Source organism: Ostrinia nubilalis, chromosome Z, assembly GCF_963855985.1.
Source record: "Ostrinia nubilalis chromosome Z, ilOstNubi1.1, whole genome shotgun sequence".
In the NCBI taxonomy this organism is placed as follows: domain Eukaryota; kingdom Metazoa; phylum Arthropoda; class Insecta; order Lepidoptera; family Crambidae; genus Ostrinia; species Ostrinia nubilalis.
In genome coordinates, this window is record NC_087119.1 from 16089508 (window position 1) to 16107152 (window position 17645).

The 17645-nt window shown below is 43.7% G+C and overlaps 3 protein-coding genes across 5 annotated transcripts in view; 1 reads left to right on the forward strand and 2 right to left on the reverse strand.

Moving 5' to 3' along the window:
- The window catches only part of LOC135086501 (capon-like protein), a 184062-nt gene that overhangs the window by 35279 nt on the left and 131138 nt on the right, over positions 1-17645 (reverse strand). The gene's annotated exons all lie outside the window — the stretch shown is intronic.
- LOC135086513 (putative nuclease HARBI1) lies at positions 12516-14267 on the reverse strand. Its single transcript, XM_063981241.1, has 5 exons — positions 13750-14267; positions 13398-13679; positions 12856-13243; positions 12642-12775; positions 12516-12552 (listed from the first exon to the last, which is right to left on the reverse strand). Exons 1-4 carry the CDS (start codon positions 14002-14004, stop codon positions 12645-12647), a joined length of 1056 nt encoding a protein of 351 aa, XP_063837311.1. The 5' UTR covers positions 14005-14267; the 3' UTR covers positions 12516-12552; positions 12642-12644.
- On the forward strand, positions 14275-16010 carry LOC135086510 (putative nuclease HARBI1). Of its 2 annotated transcripts, XM_063981237.1 has the most exons (5): positions 14275-14776; positions 14847-15128; positions 15283-15670; positions 15751-15884; positions 15974-16010. In XM_063981237.1, exons 1-4 carry the CDS (start codon positions 14522-14524, stop codon positions 15879-15881), a joined length of 1056 nt encoding a protein of 351 aa, XP_063837307.1. In that variant the 5' UTR covers positions 14275-14521; the 3' UTR covers positions 15882-15884; positions 15974-16010. The 2 variants fall into 2 exon arrangements, with proteins under 2 accessions (XP_063837307.1, XP_063837306.1); XM_063981236.1 differs by having other exon boundaries at positions 15751-15981.

The following is a 17645-nucleotide window of genomic DNA, read 5'->3' on the forward strand; positions in this document are numbered from 1 at the left end:
CCCACTAGCGGCCCTCGCTCACACCGTATTGCGTCTCGCTCGCACTCGCTCCGTCCTTGTCGCACGGAGGCACGCGATACGGCGTTAGATTGAGGCGTAGGCGTCACTAGTGGAGAGTGGCATGGTGGGCCCAAATATAGCGGTGGTCCGAGCCAAAAACACAGTCCACTTGAAGATAGCTACGAAGTAACAACTAAGAAACAAGAAGTCCCTAGAAGCCAACAGCAGCCAGTACAAGCCCACTCAAGAAATAAGGGGTTGTTATTTTCACTACACCCCCTCCCCGCTACCCCGCTACGTGAACACCGGCGAGAGAGAGACGGCGACATCTCTGCATCGGGCGCTTCTTCTTCGAGCCTTCAACAACTCCCAGGCGCAACTCCAGTAACCCGTGGGGCGTACCCCACATTTTGGTCCTTGACGAAGCCGGATTACGTCGGGTTGTTGAAGAAACTTTGGAAGAATTGAAGACAGAAAATGCCAGTGACAAGATCGCGCAGCGGAGGCTCAAGAGTCGGAGCCACGGAAAGTACATCGGAGTACACCATGTCGACTGCCGTTGCGGACGAACAAGGGACTAGTCAGACGGAGACGACGGCGTCGCAGCGCACCGTGCCAGTGCAGCGCGCCGCTCCGGGGCAGGGCGAGCGCACGCAGGCGCCCCTGCCACACACATCCGTGCAGCCGCCGCTGGCTGAGCAGCAAAGAAGAGCTGCCCAGCGGCCGCTGTCAACATTGGGGCCGGCGCAGCCGCCGCTGAGGACAGAACAGCGGCCGCCGCAGCCGGCAACGGGAGCCGGAGAGCCAACGCTGCAGGAGCAGCGTCGCCAGGCTGAGCTACGGACCCGGCCAGTATCGTCGCCCGAGTCGCCGCCCCCTGCGGAACAGGGGCCGACGCGGCTCGAGCGCCCCGCGGCGCCAGCGAGATCAACAGCAGCGCCGCCGAGATCGACGGCAACGACGAAGAAATCGAAGCGCACCCGCAAGTTACTGGAAGCCAGGGAGGAGCTACTGCGACTGCAAGTGAAGCTTGCGGCCGCCAAGGTGGCCGCCCTGGAAGCAGACAGCGACTCAGAAGAGGACGTGGACACGGTGATGGAGGAAGCGGACCACAACGCACGGGTGAACAACTGGTTGGATACCAGTGTGCCGCCCATGCCCATCGCCACCGAGCCGCCCCTGGCCATCGCCAGCGAGCCGCACAGAGCGCCGGAGCCACCGCCACCGCTGGGGGACATAGAAGATAGAAGGCCTCAAGCCATAGAAGTCCCTCAGGCACCGGCGGGAGCCGGCGCGCCCGCGCCGCTCCACCACCAAGTGGACCTGTCGGAGCTGGCCAGCGCCATAGCGCAAGCCGCCCGCTCCGGACAGCACAACAACAACAGCAAGATGTTCGCAGAGCTGCCATACTTCGGGGGGTCGCATCACGAGTGGCTTTCATTCAAGGCCGCGTACTTCGAGACACAGAGCGGGTTCACGGATTTGGAGAACCTCACCCGCCTGCGCAGAAGCCTCAAGTCGAGAGCAAGAGAAGCCGTCGAGAGTTTGTTGATATACAACTCTAACCCACGCGACGTGATGAAGATTTTGGAGGCAAGATTCGGGAGGCCGGACGCCATAGCTGTCGCAGAAATGGAGAAAATTAGAAGCTTGCCGCGCCTCGCCGACAGCCCACGTGACTTGTGCATATTTGCGAGCAGGGTCACGAACATAGTCGCCACACTGAAGACCATCGGGAAGCAGCGGTACCTACTCAACCCCGAGATAGCGAAGTTAACAATGGAGAAGCTGCCGCCTGCCATGAAGTACCGGTGGTACGACTTCGCCGCAGGACAGCCCACCGACGAGGCCGACATAGAAAAGTTGGCGCGCTTCCTGAACCACGAAGCGGAGATCTGCGGTCCGTACGCGCAGCCGGAAGGGGTTTCGGAGCCGGCGGCGAATCGCAGAAACCACAAAACGTTCAACGCCCAACAGTCCGAGGCAGTGAATAGTGAACGTTATAATAGTGAAAGTGAACGGCAATATAGTGAACGCCAGAACAGTGAGCGGCGAAATAGTGAAAGACAGAACAGTGAGCGGCAAAATAGTGATCGTGAAAATAGTGATATAAACAGAAAGTGCGTTTTGTGCAGTGCTACGGGACACAGTGTCGCGGGATGTGCAAAGTGGAGAGACTCGAACACATCGCAGCGCTGGGACTTAGCGAAAGAAAAGCGATTGTGTTTTCGGTGTTTACGATTCCGCGCGCGTGGACATAACTGCAAAGTGATCAAGTGCAACATAGAAGGGTGTGAAAATGTGCATCATAGAACGCTCCACTACTCCAAGAGGAGTGAGGAGCCGAGTGAAGTGGTAGGTTCGACGTGGACAGGGAAGGGCACGCAAGCCTTCCTGAAAATAGTGCCTGTGCAGATACGCGGCCCGCGCAAGAGAATAGATACGCACGCACTACTCGACGACGGGTCTACGGTGACACTTATTGACGAAGATCTCGCGCAGCAAGCCGGCCTGCGCGGACCGCGGGAACCTCTACACATCGAGGCCATCGGGAGTGCGCGTGTGGACACCTCCGCGTCCCGGAGGCTCAACATCACGCTGAACCGGTCCGGGCAGGGCAAGCAGCACCGCATACGAGCACGCACCATCCAGAATCTCAAGCTGTCGCCGCAAAGTGTCAAACTCGAAGACATAGTGAGATGTGAACATCTAAGTGATATTCAAGAAAGTGTAGTGCTACATAGTGCGCGGCCGCAAATATTGATCGGCCAGGACAACTGGCACTTGCTCGTCGCACAGGAGCAGCGAATCGGTAAACGACACCAACCTATCGCTTCGCTTACACCGCTCGGCTGGGTGCTACACGGCGCGTGTAGTCGCACCGTCGGGCACAGAGTGCATTTTACACAAGAGATTGAGAGCGAGGAACGCCTCAACATGGACCTCAAGCACTTCTTCTCGTTGGAGGCCTTGACGATTGCCCCTAAGCTGCCTCACAACGACCCCGAAGCCCGAGCACTGAAAATACTGAAAGAGAAAACCACGCGGTTAATGGACGGACGCTTCCAAACCGGGTTATTATGGAAAAACGAAGATATCAAGATGCCTGAGAACAGAGACTACGCCCTCAGGAGGCTGGAGGCCACCGAGAAGAAAATAGAAAAGGACCCAGAGGTCAAAGGCAAGGTCATCGAGCAGATGGAGGCCCTGGTGAAGAAAGGATACGCAGAACTCGCGCCCGTCAATAGCGACAGTGACAAGAGATGGTACCTGCCCTGCTTCCCGGTCTTCAATCCTCAGAAGCCGGGAAAGATCAGGATGGTGCACGACGCGGCGGCGAAAACGAAGGGCATGGCGCTCAACGACGCACTTCTCACCGGGCCCGACCTCCTGCAATCCCTACCCGGTGTGCTGATGAAGATGCGTCAGCACCGAGTAGCGGTGTCTGCAGACATTGCAGAAATGTTTCTTCAGGTCAAGATCATCCCAGAGGACCGAGACGCTCTGCGGTACCTCTGGCGGGGGTGCGACAGGACAGCTCCACCCCAAGAATATAGAATGACCTCGTTAATCTTCGGGGCCACATCCTCACCGGCTACTGCTATTTACGTGAAAAACAGAAACGCAGAAGAGTTCGCTGCGCAATATCCCAAGGCCGCGGCAGCTGTAAGAGACAACCACTATATGGACGACTACATCCAGAGCTTCGAGAGCGAAGAGTCGGCCATCGAGATCGCCGCCCAAGTACGCGACATCCATCGCCGTGCGCACTTCCATCTGCGCAAGTGGATCTCCAACTCGCCACGGGTGCTGCAGGAGCTGGAAGAGGAACAGGCGCTCGAGGAGCGCTCCCTGGGCCCCAAGAACGAAAAGGTGCTAGGAATGATATGGAAGACATCATCTGACGCGTTGAAGTACAACTTGGACCTGAGCCGACTTCCCGACGACATCCTACTCCGGAAGCCCACCAAGAGGCAGGCCCTCCAGGTGGTCATGTCCCTATTCGACCCCCTGGGCCTCGTGTCGCCGGTGACAGTCCAGGCGAAGCAAATACTTCAAGAGATTTGGAGGCGGAGCACCGCGTGGGACGAGCATCTACAGGATGACCTGGCGGAGAGGTGGGCCAAATGGGTCCAGCAATTGGAAGCCCTCCGTGCCATCGAGATACCCCGGTGCTACCCTCACTTCACTCAAGGCGACAATCTCCAATTACACGTATTCGTCGACGCCAGCGAAACCGCCTACGCCGCCGCCCTCTACTGGCGGGTGGAAGACAACGACGGACGGGCGCACACGACACTGGTCCTGGCTAAGAGCCGGGTCGCGCCGCTGAAGACCACCTCGATTCCCCGCCTGGAGCTGCAGGCCGCAGTTATGGGTACGCGGATGGCGAGCTGCGTCCTTGAAGAACACGACCGAAAGCCGACAACAAGGACGTTCTGGACGGACAGCCGAACGGTCCTCACGTGGCTACGAACGGGCGCACGGTCCTACAAACCGTTTGTGGCGCACCGTATAGCAGAAATTGAAGAAAACACCAAGATAGAGGAATGGCGCTGGGTGCCCACCAAGATGAACGTCGCGGACGACGGAACGCGCGACGTGCCCAGGGACTTCGACAGTGAACATCGATGGTTCAACGGGCCCAGTTTTCTGCGGGACGACCCAGCGACCTGGCCAACCGAAGAAAGGAAAATTCAGCAAGACACCGGGGAGGAAAGAGCAAATTTGATAGACAGGAGAGCCACAAAACTGCTAGAAGTGATCCCGCAGTGCGACCGGTTCTCCAGGTGGGAGAGGTTCGTGCGAACCACCGCTCGCGTCCTGCAATTTGTTGACAGATGCAGGCCGACAACGAAGCAGGCTGCTTACGCACGGACGCGGGCCAACAAGGTGGCAGACCCCACCTGGAGGAAGCCGCAGTCACGAGACACCAGAGGGCGCGGTCACAAGAAGGAAATACAGCAGACTGAAGACAAGTTCGTGGCCCTCCCGGCAGAGCTCCTCATCCGGGCTGAAGAGTTAATAGTGCGCGCGTGCCAGGAAGACAGTTTCAGGGAAGAGATCCACTGTCTGTCTCAGCATCGACGCGTCAATCGAGATAGCAAGTTATTCAAGATCGCGGTGGAGTTGGTTGACGGGTTATTGACCATCAAAACCCGTATAGCTGCAGCCGAAGACGTCCCAGAGGCGGTAAAGCGGCCGCCTGTCCTAGACGGCCGTCACCACATCGCGAGGCTGTACATCGGGCACGTGCATCGCAGCGGTCACCACCAGGGTGTGGAGGCCACCATCAACCAGTGCCGGCAGAGGTTCCACATCCTGGGACTTCGGCCGACGGCACGCAGCATCGTGCACCAGTGTACGCCGTGCCGCCGACGACGGTGGGCGCCGCCTGCGCCCCCGACCGGGGACCATCCCGCCGGTCGGCTCGCGCACCATCAGCGCGCCTTCACCTTCACGGGCGTCGACTACTTCGGGCCGCTGCTCACCACCGTGGGGAGAGCCACCAAGAAGACCTACGTGGCCCTGTTCACGTGTCTCACGACGCGTGCGGTCCACCTTGAGATGGCGGCATCACTCACCACCGACTCCGCGGTGATGGCACTGCGGCGGTTCGTCGCGAGACGAGGCTGTCCCAGAACCATCTGGTCCGACAACGGGACCAATCTCCACGGCGCCGAGAGAGAGCTCCGGCGCGCCATCGACAACGCTACAGAAGAGGAAGCGGCCAAGCGGAGGATAACCTGGCGCTTCATCCCTCCCGGCGCTCCTTTCATGGGCGGAGCGTGGGAGCGTTTAGTGAGGTCCGTCAAGACGGCCCTGTCGGCCGTGATGGACAGCCGACCGACAAGCGAGGAGACCCTCGCCACCCTGCTCGCCGAGGTTGAGATGACGGTGAACAGCCGTCCGCTCACCCACGTCTCTGTCGACCCGCAAGACCCGGAGACGCTGACCCCCAACCACTTCCTGCTGTTGGGGCCAGCCCACGCACCACCGGCGGGAGAGACCTCCCCGCAAGACCTCCTGGGCAAGGCGAGTTGGCGGACGGCGCAGCGCCTCGCCGACATGTTTTGGGCGAGATGGCTTCGAGAGTACCTGCCCGAGCTACAGCACCGGCGGGAGCCCCATGGGAAGGGCCCTGCAGTCCAGCTGGGAGACGTCGTCCTGATCGCCGACAACACGCTGCCTCGCAACACCTGGCCGCTGGGGAGAATCGTGGCTACGTACCCCGGCCCCGATGACATCGTGCGAGCAGTGGACGTGCAGACCAAGGGCGGCACACTACGGCGACCTACAAAGAAGCTGGTGGTGCTGCAGTCGACGGCAGAGCCTGCGAACGTTCTTCCCACGGAGTGATGCGTCGCGGCTACGAGGCTTCACCACGACGCACGGCGGGAGAATGTACAGAACGTTCGTAATAGATGTAAATATAAATAAATGTATTTTGTATTCGTTTCGTAGCTTATAATAGACCCTGCAATGTATAAAGAAATAGCGTTAGAAATAGACACAGAGATGTATGTTGTTTGTGCAATAAAGATAAGCTAGGCCAGAAAAGTAGGCAATTGTTATCTTTATCTGTCATTTTTTGAATTGTATAGTGTTCTGTTGTATGTCGCTATCAACTTCTTGAGCTTCACATTCAAGTAAGATTGTGTCAAGTCATTTTGTTTGTACTGTGTTCTATTGTCTTTTATTTGTGTCTTTATATCGTGTTTATTGTTTGTGTCTATTTTTTGTATTTGTTAATTGTGTATAATTAATCGTTATTTGATATTTGAACATGTAAATTGTATTGTATTTGGATATGAAAATAAATTAACTTGTTGTTGGTGTTGGCTTCATTTAGAAAGGGACATATAGGTAGGAAAAATAGGTAGTTAGAAAAGATAGGAAAATAGGTACTCACCCTCCGACGGAGGACAGAGACAGACATATCGGAAATAGAGCCGTAATCGCTTTACGGTATTGCCTTTTCGAGAGAAAAAGCAAACATTTGTTGTCTCGCTCCCACTAGCGGCCCTCGCTCACACCGTATTGCGTCTCGCTCGCACTCGCTCCGTCCTTGTCGCACGGAGGCACGCGATACGGCGTTAGATTGAGGCGTAGGCGTCACTAGTGGAGAGTGGCATGGTGGGCCCAAATATAGCGGTGGTCCGAGCCAAAAACACAGTCCACTTGAAGATAGCTACGAAGTAACAACTAAGAAACAAGAAGTCCCTAGAAGCCAACAGCAGCCAGTACAAGCCCACTCAAGAAATAAGGGGTTGTTATTTTCACTACACCCCCTCCCCGCTACCCCGCTACGTGAACACCGGCGAGAGAGAGACGGCGACATCTCTGCATCGGGCGCTTCTTCTTCGAGCCTTCAACAACTCCCAGGCGCAACTCCAGTAACCCGTGGGGCGTACCCCACAAACTTTAACATCAAAAGACTTATTATTCTTTATTAATGTGAGTGTAATATTTAAGTTTTTCCTGTAATAATTGATGCTCAAGATCCAAGTTTCTCCCTTTCTTCCGTTCGTTTTCCATTTGAACTTCATGCAGTTCAATCCGGCATTTTGATTCTGTTTCTGCAATTTCGGAAATCCTAACTTTGCTTAAATCAATTAAGCCTTCTTTGTTTAACAGTTTCCTTTTTTTTTTGATTGCTGGTGCTTTAAAATTAGGTTTTGCTTTATTTTCTTTTGCCTCTACTTTTTTATTTTCTTTATCTTCCAATATGCCTCTAGTAGTACAAGCATGTGTATCTTCTATTTCTTCATCAAGTACCACCAATTCATATTGGATTTCTTCATTATTTATCAATTCCTGATCTTGCGTATTTTGAGTTGATTCCTCCTCTTGAATGTTAATTAATTCACTTTTATTTGAGTCCGAGTCAAATCTGTTAACATCGACTACAAATTCATTGGGCAACCAAGATGCTATATCATCAGCCCTATCGTCAGGCACTGATAATGGTGGACCACCGCCAGTTTTAATTTGAGCCTGCCTAGCAATGGTCTTGTCTTTCTTCGCACTGATTTTTATGAGGCTCCATTGCGATTTTAACTGGGTAATGGAGCGGTTCATACCAGCGCACATTGAATTAAACCTGAAAAAGAAATGACAGGATTTTGAATTACAGGTAAAGGCAAAATTTTATATTGAAGGCAGAAATCAAAAGATGTACCAACGTTGTTTGTAAATCAGCCCAAGCCGCAACCTTCCGTTTATTCGTGTTAGTGTCTGTATTTTTATTTTCGATTGCATTTACTCTTTCTTTCACCAACTCTTTCAGCAAATACTGAAAAGCAAACACTAGGCGTCAAACATAAATAAAACCATGCTACAAAAATTAGTAGGCACTTTATCAGGCTAAAAATAAGTACTACCTTATCTTCCTCCAACCAGTTTTCTGATCGTTGCCTTTTAGGCGGTCTGTTCTCCTTCGTCATGGACATAATTAGTATCCGATGTAACTAGCCGGGTCGTCGTAAGAGCTTATTGCAGAGTACAGGGTAAGAGGTACAGAATCCAGAACATACAATCCCAAGTTTTATAAAAGTTTGATAAAACTTGGGAGTTGATCGAAAAAACCGAAAACTTTATTAAATTTTCGTGCCAAATGTCAATGTCAGTAAGTAAAACGTCACAGCTGCCAATTTTTTGTTTTTTTTTTCTGCGATTTGTCTATGATTTTACATGGTCCATCAAGTTAAATCACCAAAAAAGCTGTTTTCGTTCATTCTTTTTGTATAGTCTGTGGAAAGAAAATATTAAACTCTGTTTTAGCTATCAAAGGTTTATAAACGATTATGAATAACGTTTTTTATCAGAGGTTTATAAGAGTGTTTTAAGCCTATCAAACGTTTTAGCTAATGTAGGTTTTAAACCTATATTAGCATTTTATTATGAATAAGACCGTTATTTTGTGCTATAATCAAAAGTCGATTGCGCCGTCGCGTAATTACTTGTTTTCGATAAGTAGGCATAAATAATACAATTTCAGACTTTGACTGGTGTTTTAAAAAATCACGAAATAACAATATAACTCATTGCTATTTTCGATCGAGATTCAACTATTAAATATTGTTCAAACTTAGATTTCATGAAAATGTGTTGGCATTTCACTGTCCAAGTTGGTATATTAGGTTTAGACAACATCAATCAGTGTTCGAAAGCTGTTATAAGTTCGAACTTTATCTACAACTTCTTATAAGACCTGAGGTTTGACTAGTCAAACCTAGCGCAGAATCTTCGATGTTTGACTATAACATACTTGTATACTTACTTCTTAAGTAAGAGGTAAAAAGACAGCGTAAGTTTATTAATTGCTTGATGAATATAGTTACATACTTTATTACAATTACTTAGTTATTAATAATATTAAGAAAACTAATAGCATAAATAACTTACAGCTAATGAAATATGAAAAAATCAAAGAAACCAGAATTCGCTAAGGCAATTCGACACAATTCGCTTACAACACAAATTAATTATTAGCTCAGTTCAAACTCGCTCGACAAGAAATTACTTTTTGAATAGCCTGTACAATCTGTCGCCAGCAGTTACGCAATGAATAAGAAGATTAACAGTACTGAGTACCGCAAGGGTGTTTGCCGCGACCAGCGCCGTGACAACTCAGCAAATTGGATTGTCCACTCAGTGCACTGCTTGGATTACGGATATAGTTGCATGCCAATAAAAAAACATTGTTGAGCGGTAAATCAAATTTTTCAGAGCACTATTACTAAATGAAATCAGAAGCAAGATGCGGCATCAGTCCGAACTAGGATATAACACTTATTTGTATGTATCATAGGAATTTCCCAATACTCGTGCACTAGCTCACTTGATGCAACATCTCAAAGTTCTACAATCTAATCTAGCAAGACACTATGCTAATAAAGATACATCTTGCATTCACGAATTGACGTTTAAGTCTTTTAATTGCTTGTGATCCTATGCACTCCTCCTACTAGTAATACCAGGAGTAAGTTCTTTTCCGTGATCTTGACAAAAATTTAAAGTCTTTCCAATGGTCTTACTAAAAGAAATAGCTCAGTAGAACTGAGTGGTAGGGTCACGACCAACTATATTTCTAATGGTTCTTATAATCAAAAGCCCAGTAGACTGAGTGGTGGGGGGTAGCGCATTTTCTTACATAACTTTTCAATTCCTATCATTGGAGGTCCGAAAATATTTCTCATACAATTTGATACCATAATGATCATTCTTCATAAAAAATTTAAAACCTACATATTTAAAAACATAATCATTGATATTCATAATATCACTAATCATACACTTACGGTCTTATTCATACGGTCTTATTCATAATAAAATGCTAATATAGGTTTAAAACCTACATTAGCTAAAACGTTTGATAGGCTTAAAACACTCTTATAAACCTCTGATAAAAAACGTTATTCATAATCGTTTACAAACCTTTGATAGCTAAAACAGAGTTTAATATTTTCTTTCCACAGACTATACAAAAAGAATGAACGAAAACAGCTTTTTTGGTGATTTAACTTGATGGACCATGTAAAATCATAGACAAATCGCAGAAAAAAAAAACAAAAAATTGGCAGCTGTGACGTTTTACTTACTGACATTGACATTTGGCACGAAAATTTAATAAAGTTTTCGGTTTTTTCGATCAACTCCCAAGTTTTATCAAACTTTTATAAAACTTGGGATTGTATGTTCTGGATTCTGTACCTCTTACCCTGTACTCTGCAATAAGCTCTTACGACGACCCGGCTAGTTACATCGGATACTAATTATGTCCATGACGAAGGAGAACAGACCGCCTAAAAGGCAACGATCAGAAAACTGGTTGGAGGAAGATAAGGTAGTACTTATTTTTAGCCTGATAAAGTGCCTACTAATTTTTGTAGCATGGTTTTATTTATGTTTGACGCCTAGTGTTTGCTTTTCAGTATTTGCTGAAAGAGTTGGTGAAAGAAAGAGTAAATGCAATCGAAAATAAAAATACAGACACTAACACGAATAAACGGAAGGTTGCGGCTTGGGCTGATTTACAAACAACGTTGGTACATCTTTTGATTTCTGCCTTCAATATAAAATTTTGCCTTTACCTGTAATTCAAAATCCTGTCATTTCTTTTTCAGGTTTAATTCAATGTGCGCTGGTATGAACCGCTCCATTACCCAGTTAAAATCGCAATGGAGCCTCATAAAAATCAGTGCGAAGAAAGACAAGACCATTGCTAGGCAGGCTCAAATTAAAACTGGCGGTGGTCCACCATTATCAGTGCCTGACGATAGGGCTGATGATATAGCATCTTGGTTGCCCAATGAATTTGTAGTCGATGTTAACAGATTTGACTCGGACTCAAATAAAAGTGAATTAATTAACATTCAAGAGGAGGAATCAACTCAAAATACGCAAGATCAGGAATTGATAAATAATGAAGAAATCCAATATGAATTGGTGGTACTTGATGAAGAAATAGAAGATACACATGCTTGTACTACTAGAGGCATATTGGAAGATAAAGAAAATAAAAAAGTAGAGGCAAAAGAAAATAAAGCAAAACCTAATTTTAAAGCACCAGCAATCAAAAAAAAAAGGAAACTGTTAAACAAAGAAGGCTTAATTGATTTAAGCAAAGTTAGGATTTCCGAAATTGCAGAAACAGAATCAAAATGCCGGATTGAACTGCATGAAGTTCAAATGGAAAACGAACGGAAGAAAGGGAGAAACTTGGATCTTGAGCATCAATTATTACAGGAAAAACTTAAATATTACACTCACATTAATAAAGAATAATAAGTCTTTTGATGTTAAAGTTTTTCAAGTACTAACAGATTCTAAATAATAAGTTAGTTCCTCCCTTACTTCTGTTTGTTTTTAATTTGTATTTTATGCAGTTCCAATCCGCATTTTGATTGTGTTTCTGCAATATATTTAGACGGCTATGAATATGTTTACTAGTCATAACTTAATAAGAGTTTGAGATTACTATTAACTAGCTGTTGCCCACGACTCCGCCTGCGTAGACTACTATTTCTGTAACCTACAGGATCTGTGCATTTTTCCAGGATAAAAAGAAGCCTATATGTTATTCGAGACTATATAATCTATCTGTTTTAGCAATTTATTTGTTTATAAGAATTGAACTGTGATTTTTAGTAAGTAAGTTTAATAATTGTACTTAAATTAGTGATATAAAGTAAATACACATATGCCTAGTCACAAACATTCGCCTTTATAATAATAGTGTAAATTATGGTTATTTTGTTTTAAATGTAGAAGGTTGATAACCTCCGAATAGAAACGTTTATACTTAAGCAATTTCTTTGTTTTAAAGAATTGAACTGTGATTTTTAATAAGTAAGTTTGTTGAAACTAATTGTACTTAAATTAGTGATATAAAGTAATTTGTTTTGAATTTTTGCAGAATAATTGCTTTTTTAAAGAGAACTACAGGTTTTGTTTTTGTGATAGTAACAAATTGGACTGAAAATTGAAATACAGGTATTTTTCAATCAAATATTCTTTTTATTTTCATTAAGATGCCAGGAACAGTATCTGAAAAATTAAAATACAACATTTTCATGAACTCAAATGACATTACATAAAAGTAAATCGTTGGAATTTATCAAAATGTATTTTAGTACCATTCAAAAATGTTGATTTATAAAATTTTGTAGTATCAACTGCGACCTACGCCTCAACAATGAAGGTCGGTTGTCGTGAACACTGTTCTCCGTCGAAAGTTGCGGAGTTACAGGGACCTGCTCCATATGTTGTTCTGAAAAATATTATGAATTTGTCAACATTTTGTCATAAAGATTTGTATTCCTTATGTACAGTCAAATTGATAACATTTACCTAACAATGTGTCATTCATATCAATGGCTATATTATGTAATACAGCCAATGCTATGATCACAGCTTTTCCATTTTGGAGGCTTACTGGTAAGCCATGGAGTAGGCATTGGAACCGCTGCTTCCACACCCCAAAACACCTTTCAACAGTGTTCCTAGTTGAGATGTGAGCATTATTGTATGCTTCTTCTTCTGGACGACTAGGCCTTAAAATAGGTGTAAATAGATATGGCAGAAGAGGGTAGCCCGAATCGCCAATAAGGCGTCCTCTAAACTGCCTATCCTCAAATCGTTGTTTTATATTGCTCTCCATAAAAATTCGACTGTCATGTGTACTGCCTCGCCATCTAGCCACTATATCCATTATTTTGAGGTCAGCATCACAGACAACCTAAAATAAAAAAAACAGTATCCTGTAGGTAATCCATCCAATAATATAGTGTTGAATGTTGCTAAAATTTAGATCATACAAAGTAAAAATTATAGACATTATTAAAACAAATCTTTCTCTGTTGTAAACTGTATAAAATCAAAATATATTTTACCTGAACATTCAGGGAATAATAGCCTTTTCTATTAATATAGTACTGGGCCATGTCACCTCCGGTTTTTTTAATTTTAATGTGGGTGCAATCTATGGCTCCTATCACCCCAGGAAAATTTTTAATTGCTCTAAATTTGGCACTAATTCTTTCCTGCTCTCCTATAGTGATAGGCATTTTGATGAAGGAATTTGCCTTATTCGCGATTGCATGCGCGACTCTGGCGCATATCCGGCTCACTGTCGGCTGACTTAGGCCATGGAGGTCACCAGCATCATCTTGTACCTGAAAATGTATGAAAATAATTATAGCAGCCACGACAAAGGGATAAAATAAAACACTTTTTTGTGCTTACCTCACGACGTCCCCAACATCTTATGGCCACTAAAACTTGCAGTTCAGGACACGTGCCACCACCTCTAGCGCTCTGAACCAGATCATCTTCCACCAAATCTATGATGGTGCGCACTGTGTCCTTATTGAACCTATATTTTATTTTAAAATTTAGGTCCCGCAAATCGAATGGGTTGCTTCGTTGGCGGTAGAGCTTTCTACGTCGCGCTGGGTCGGCATTATTGGCTAAATGCACAATTGCATTTATAGCATTCATTTTCACAAGCAAGGATCACAGCAAGGATATTTTGAATAAATAAACCAACGAAGTGACATTCATATGAAATGACATTTATAAAAGTTAGGTTAAAATAGGTTTATTAGAGCTTTAAACAAGGCCCGAGCTCTCGATAACTTATCACACAGATAAAAGAGGATTTTAGCGCTAAATGACGATTATGAATAACAATTTTTATCAAACGTTTTATAAACCTCTAATAAGCATTTGATAAAATGTGAAAAATGATTATGAATAAGACCGATAATCATTTTTCACATTTTATCAAATGCTTATTAGAGGTTTATAAAACGTTTGATAAAAATTGTTATTCATAATCGTCATTTAGCGCTAAAATCCTCTTTTATCTGTGTGATAAGTTATCGAGAGCTCGGGCCTTGTTTAAAGCTCTAATAAACCTATTTTAACCTAACTTTTATAAATGTCATTTCATATGAATGTCACTTCGTTGGTTTATTTATTCAAAATATCCTTGCTGTGATCCTTGCTTGTGAAAATGAATGCTATAAATGCAATTGTGCATTTAGCCAATAATGCCGACCCAGCGCGACGTAGAAAGCTCTACCGCCAACGAAGCAACCCATTCGATTTGCGGGACCTAAATTTTAAAATAAAATATAGGTTCAATAAGGACACAGTGCGCACCATCATAGATTTGGTGGAAGATGATCTGGTTCAGAGCGCTAGAGGTGGTGGCACGTGTCCTGAACTGCAAGTTTTAGTGGCCATAAGATGTTGGGGACGTCGTGAGGTAAGCACAAAAAAGTGTTTTATTTTATCCCTTTGTCGTGGCTGCTATAATTATTTTCATACATTTTCAGGTACAAGATGATGCTGGTGACCTCCATGGCCTAAGTCAGCCGACAGTGAGCCGGATATGCGCCAGAGTCGCGCATGCAATCGCGAATAAGGCAAATTCCTTCATCAAAATGCCTATCACTATAGGAGAGCAGGAAAGAATTAGTGCCAAATTTAGAGCAATTAAAAATTTTCCTGGGGTGATAGGAGCCATAGATTGCACCCACATTAAAATTAAAAAAACCGGAGGTGACATGGCCCAGTACTATATTAATAGAAAAGGCTATTATTCCCTGAATGTTCAGGTAAAATATATTTTGATTTTATACAGTTTACAACAGAGAAAGATTTGTTTTAATAATGTCTATAATTTTTACTTTGTATGATCTAAATTTTAGCAACATTCAACACTATATTATTGGATGGATTACCTACAGGATACTGTTTTTTTTATTTTAGGTTGTCTGTGATGCTGACCTCAAAATAATGGATATAGTGGCTAGATGGCGAGGCAGTACACATGACAGTCGAATTTTTATGGAGAGCAATATAAAACAACGATTTGAGGATAGGCAGTTTAGAGGACGCCTTATTGGCGATTCGGGCTACCCTCTTCTGCCATATCTATTTACACCTATTTTAAGGCCTAGTCGTCCAGAAGAAGAAGCATACAATAATGCTCACATCTCAACTAGGAACACTGTTGAAAGGTGTTTTGGGGTGTGGAAGCAGCGGTTCCAATGCCTACTCCATGGCTTACCAGTAAGCCTCCAAAATGGAAAAGCTGTGATCATAGCATTGGCTGTATTACATAATATAGCCATTGATATGAATGACACATTGTTAGGTAAATGTTATCAATTTGACTGTACATAAGGAATACAAATCTTTATGACAAAATGTTGACAAATTCATAATATTTTTCAGAACAACATATGGAGCAGGTCCCTGTAACTCCGCAACTTTCGACGGAGAACAGTGTTCACGACAACCGACCTTCATTGTTGAGGCGTAGGTCGCAGTTGATACTACAAAATTTTATAAATCAACATTTTTGAATGGTACTAAAATACATTTTGATAAATTCCAACGATTTACTTTTATGTAATGTCATTTGAGTTCATGAAAATGTTGTATTTTAATTTTTCAGATACTGTTCCTGGCATCTTAATGAAAATAAAAAGAATATTTGATTGAAAAATACCTGTATTTCAATTTTCAGTCCAATTTGTTACTATCACAAAAACAAAACCTGTAGTTCTCTTTAAAAAAGCAATTATTCTGCAAAAATTCAAAACAAATTACTTTATATCACTAATTTAAGTACAATTAGTTTCAACAAACTTACTTATTAAAAATCACAGTTCAATTCTTTAAAACAAAGAAATTGCTTAAGTATAAACGTTTCTATTCGGAGGTTATCAACCTTCTACATTTAAAACAAAATAACCATAATTTACACTATTATTATAAAGGCGAATGTTTGTGACTAGGCATATGTGTATTTACTTTATATCACTAATTTAAGTACAATTATTAAACTTACTTACTAAAAATCACAGTTCAATTCTTATAAACAAATAAATTGCTAAAACAGATAGATTATATAGTCTCGAATAACATATAGGCTTCTTTTTATCCTGGAAAAATGCACAGATCCTGTAGGTTACAGAAATAGTAGTCTACGCAGGCGGAGTCGTGGGCAACAGCTAGTTAATAGTAATCTCAAACTCTTATTAAGTTATGACTAGTAAACATATTCATAGCCGTCTAAATATATTGCAGAAACACAATCAAAATGCGGATTGGAACTGCATAAAATACAAATTAAAAACAAACAGAAGTAAGGGAGGAACTAACTTATTATTTAGAATCTGTTAGTACTTGAAAAACTTTAACATCAAAAGACTTATTATTCTTTATTAATGTGAGTGTAATATTTAAGTTTTTCCTGTAATAATTGATGCTCAAGATCCAAGTTTCTCCCTTTCTTCCGTTCGTTTTCCATTTGAACTTCATGCAGTTCAATCCGGCATTTTGATTCTGTTTCTGCAATTTCGGAAATCCTAACTTTGCTTAAATCAATTAAGCCTTCTTTGTTTAACAGTTTCCTTTTTTTTTTGATTGCTGGTGCTTTAAAATTAGGTTTTGCTTTATTTTCTTTTGCCTCTACTTTTTTATTTTCTTTATCTTCCAATATGCCTCTAGTAGTACAAGCATGTGTATCTTCTATTTCTTCATCAAGTACCACCAATTCATATTGGATTTCTTCATTATTTATCAATTCCTGATCTTGCGTATTTTGAGTTGATTCCTCCTCTTGAATGTTAATTAATTCACTTTTATTTGAGTCCGAGTCAAATCTGTTAACATCGACTACAAATTCATTGGGCAACCAAGATGCTATATCATCAGCCCTATCGTCAGGCACTGATAATGGTGGACCACCGCCAGTTTTAATTTGAGCCTGCCTAGCAATGGTCTTGTCTTTCTTCGCACTGATTTTTATGAGGCTCCATTGCGATTTTAACTGGGTAATGGAGCGGTTCATACCAGCGCACATTGAATTAAACCTGAAAAAGAAATGACAGGATTTTGAATTACAGGTAAAGGCAAAATTTTATATTGAAGGCAGAAATCAAAAGATGTACCAACGTTGTTTGTAAATCAGCCCAAGCCGCAACCTTCCGTTTATTCGTGTTAGTGTCTGTATTTTTATTTTCGATTGCATTTACTCTTTCTTTCACCAACTCTTTCAGCAAATACTGAAAAGCAAACACTAGGCGTCAAACATAAATAAAACCATGCTACAAAAATTAGTA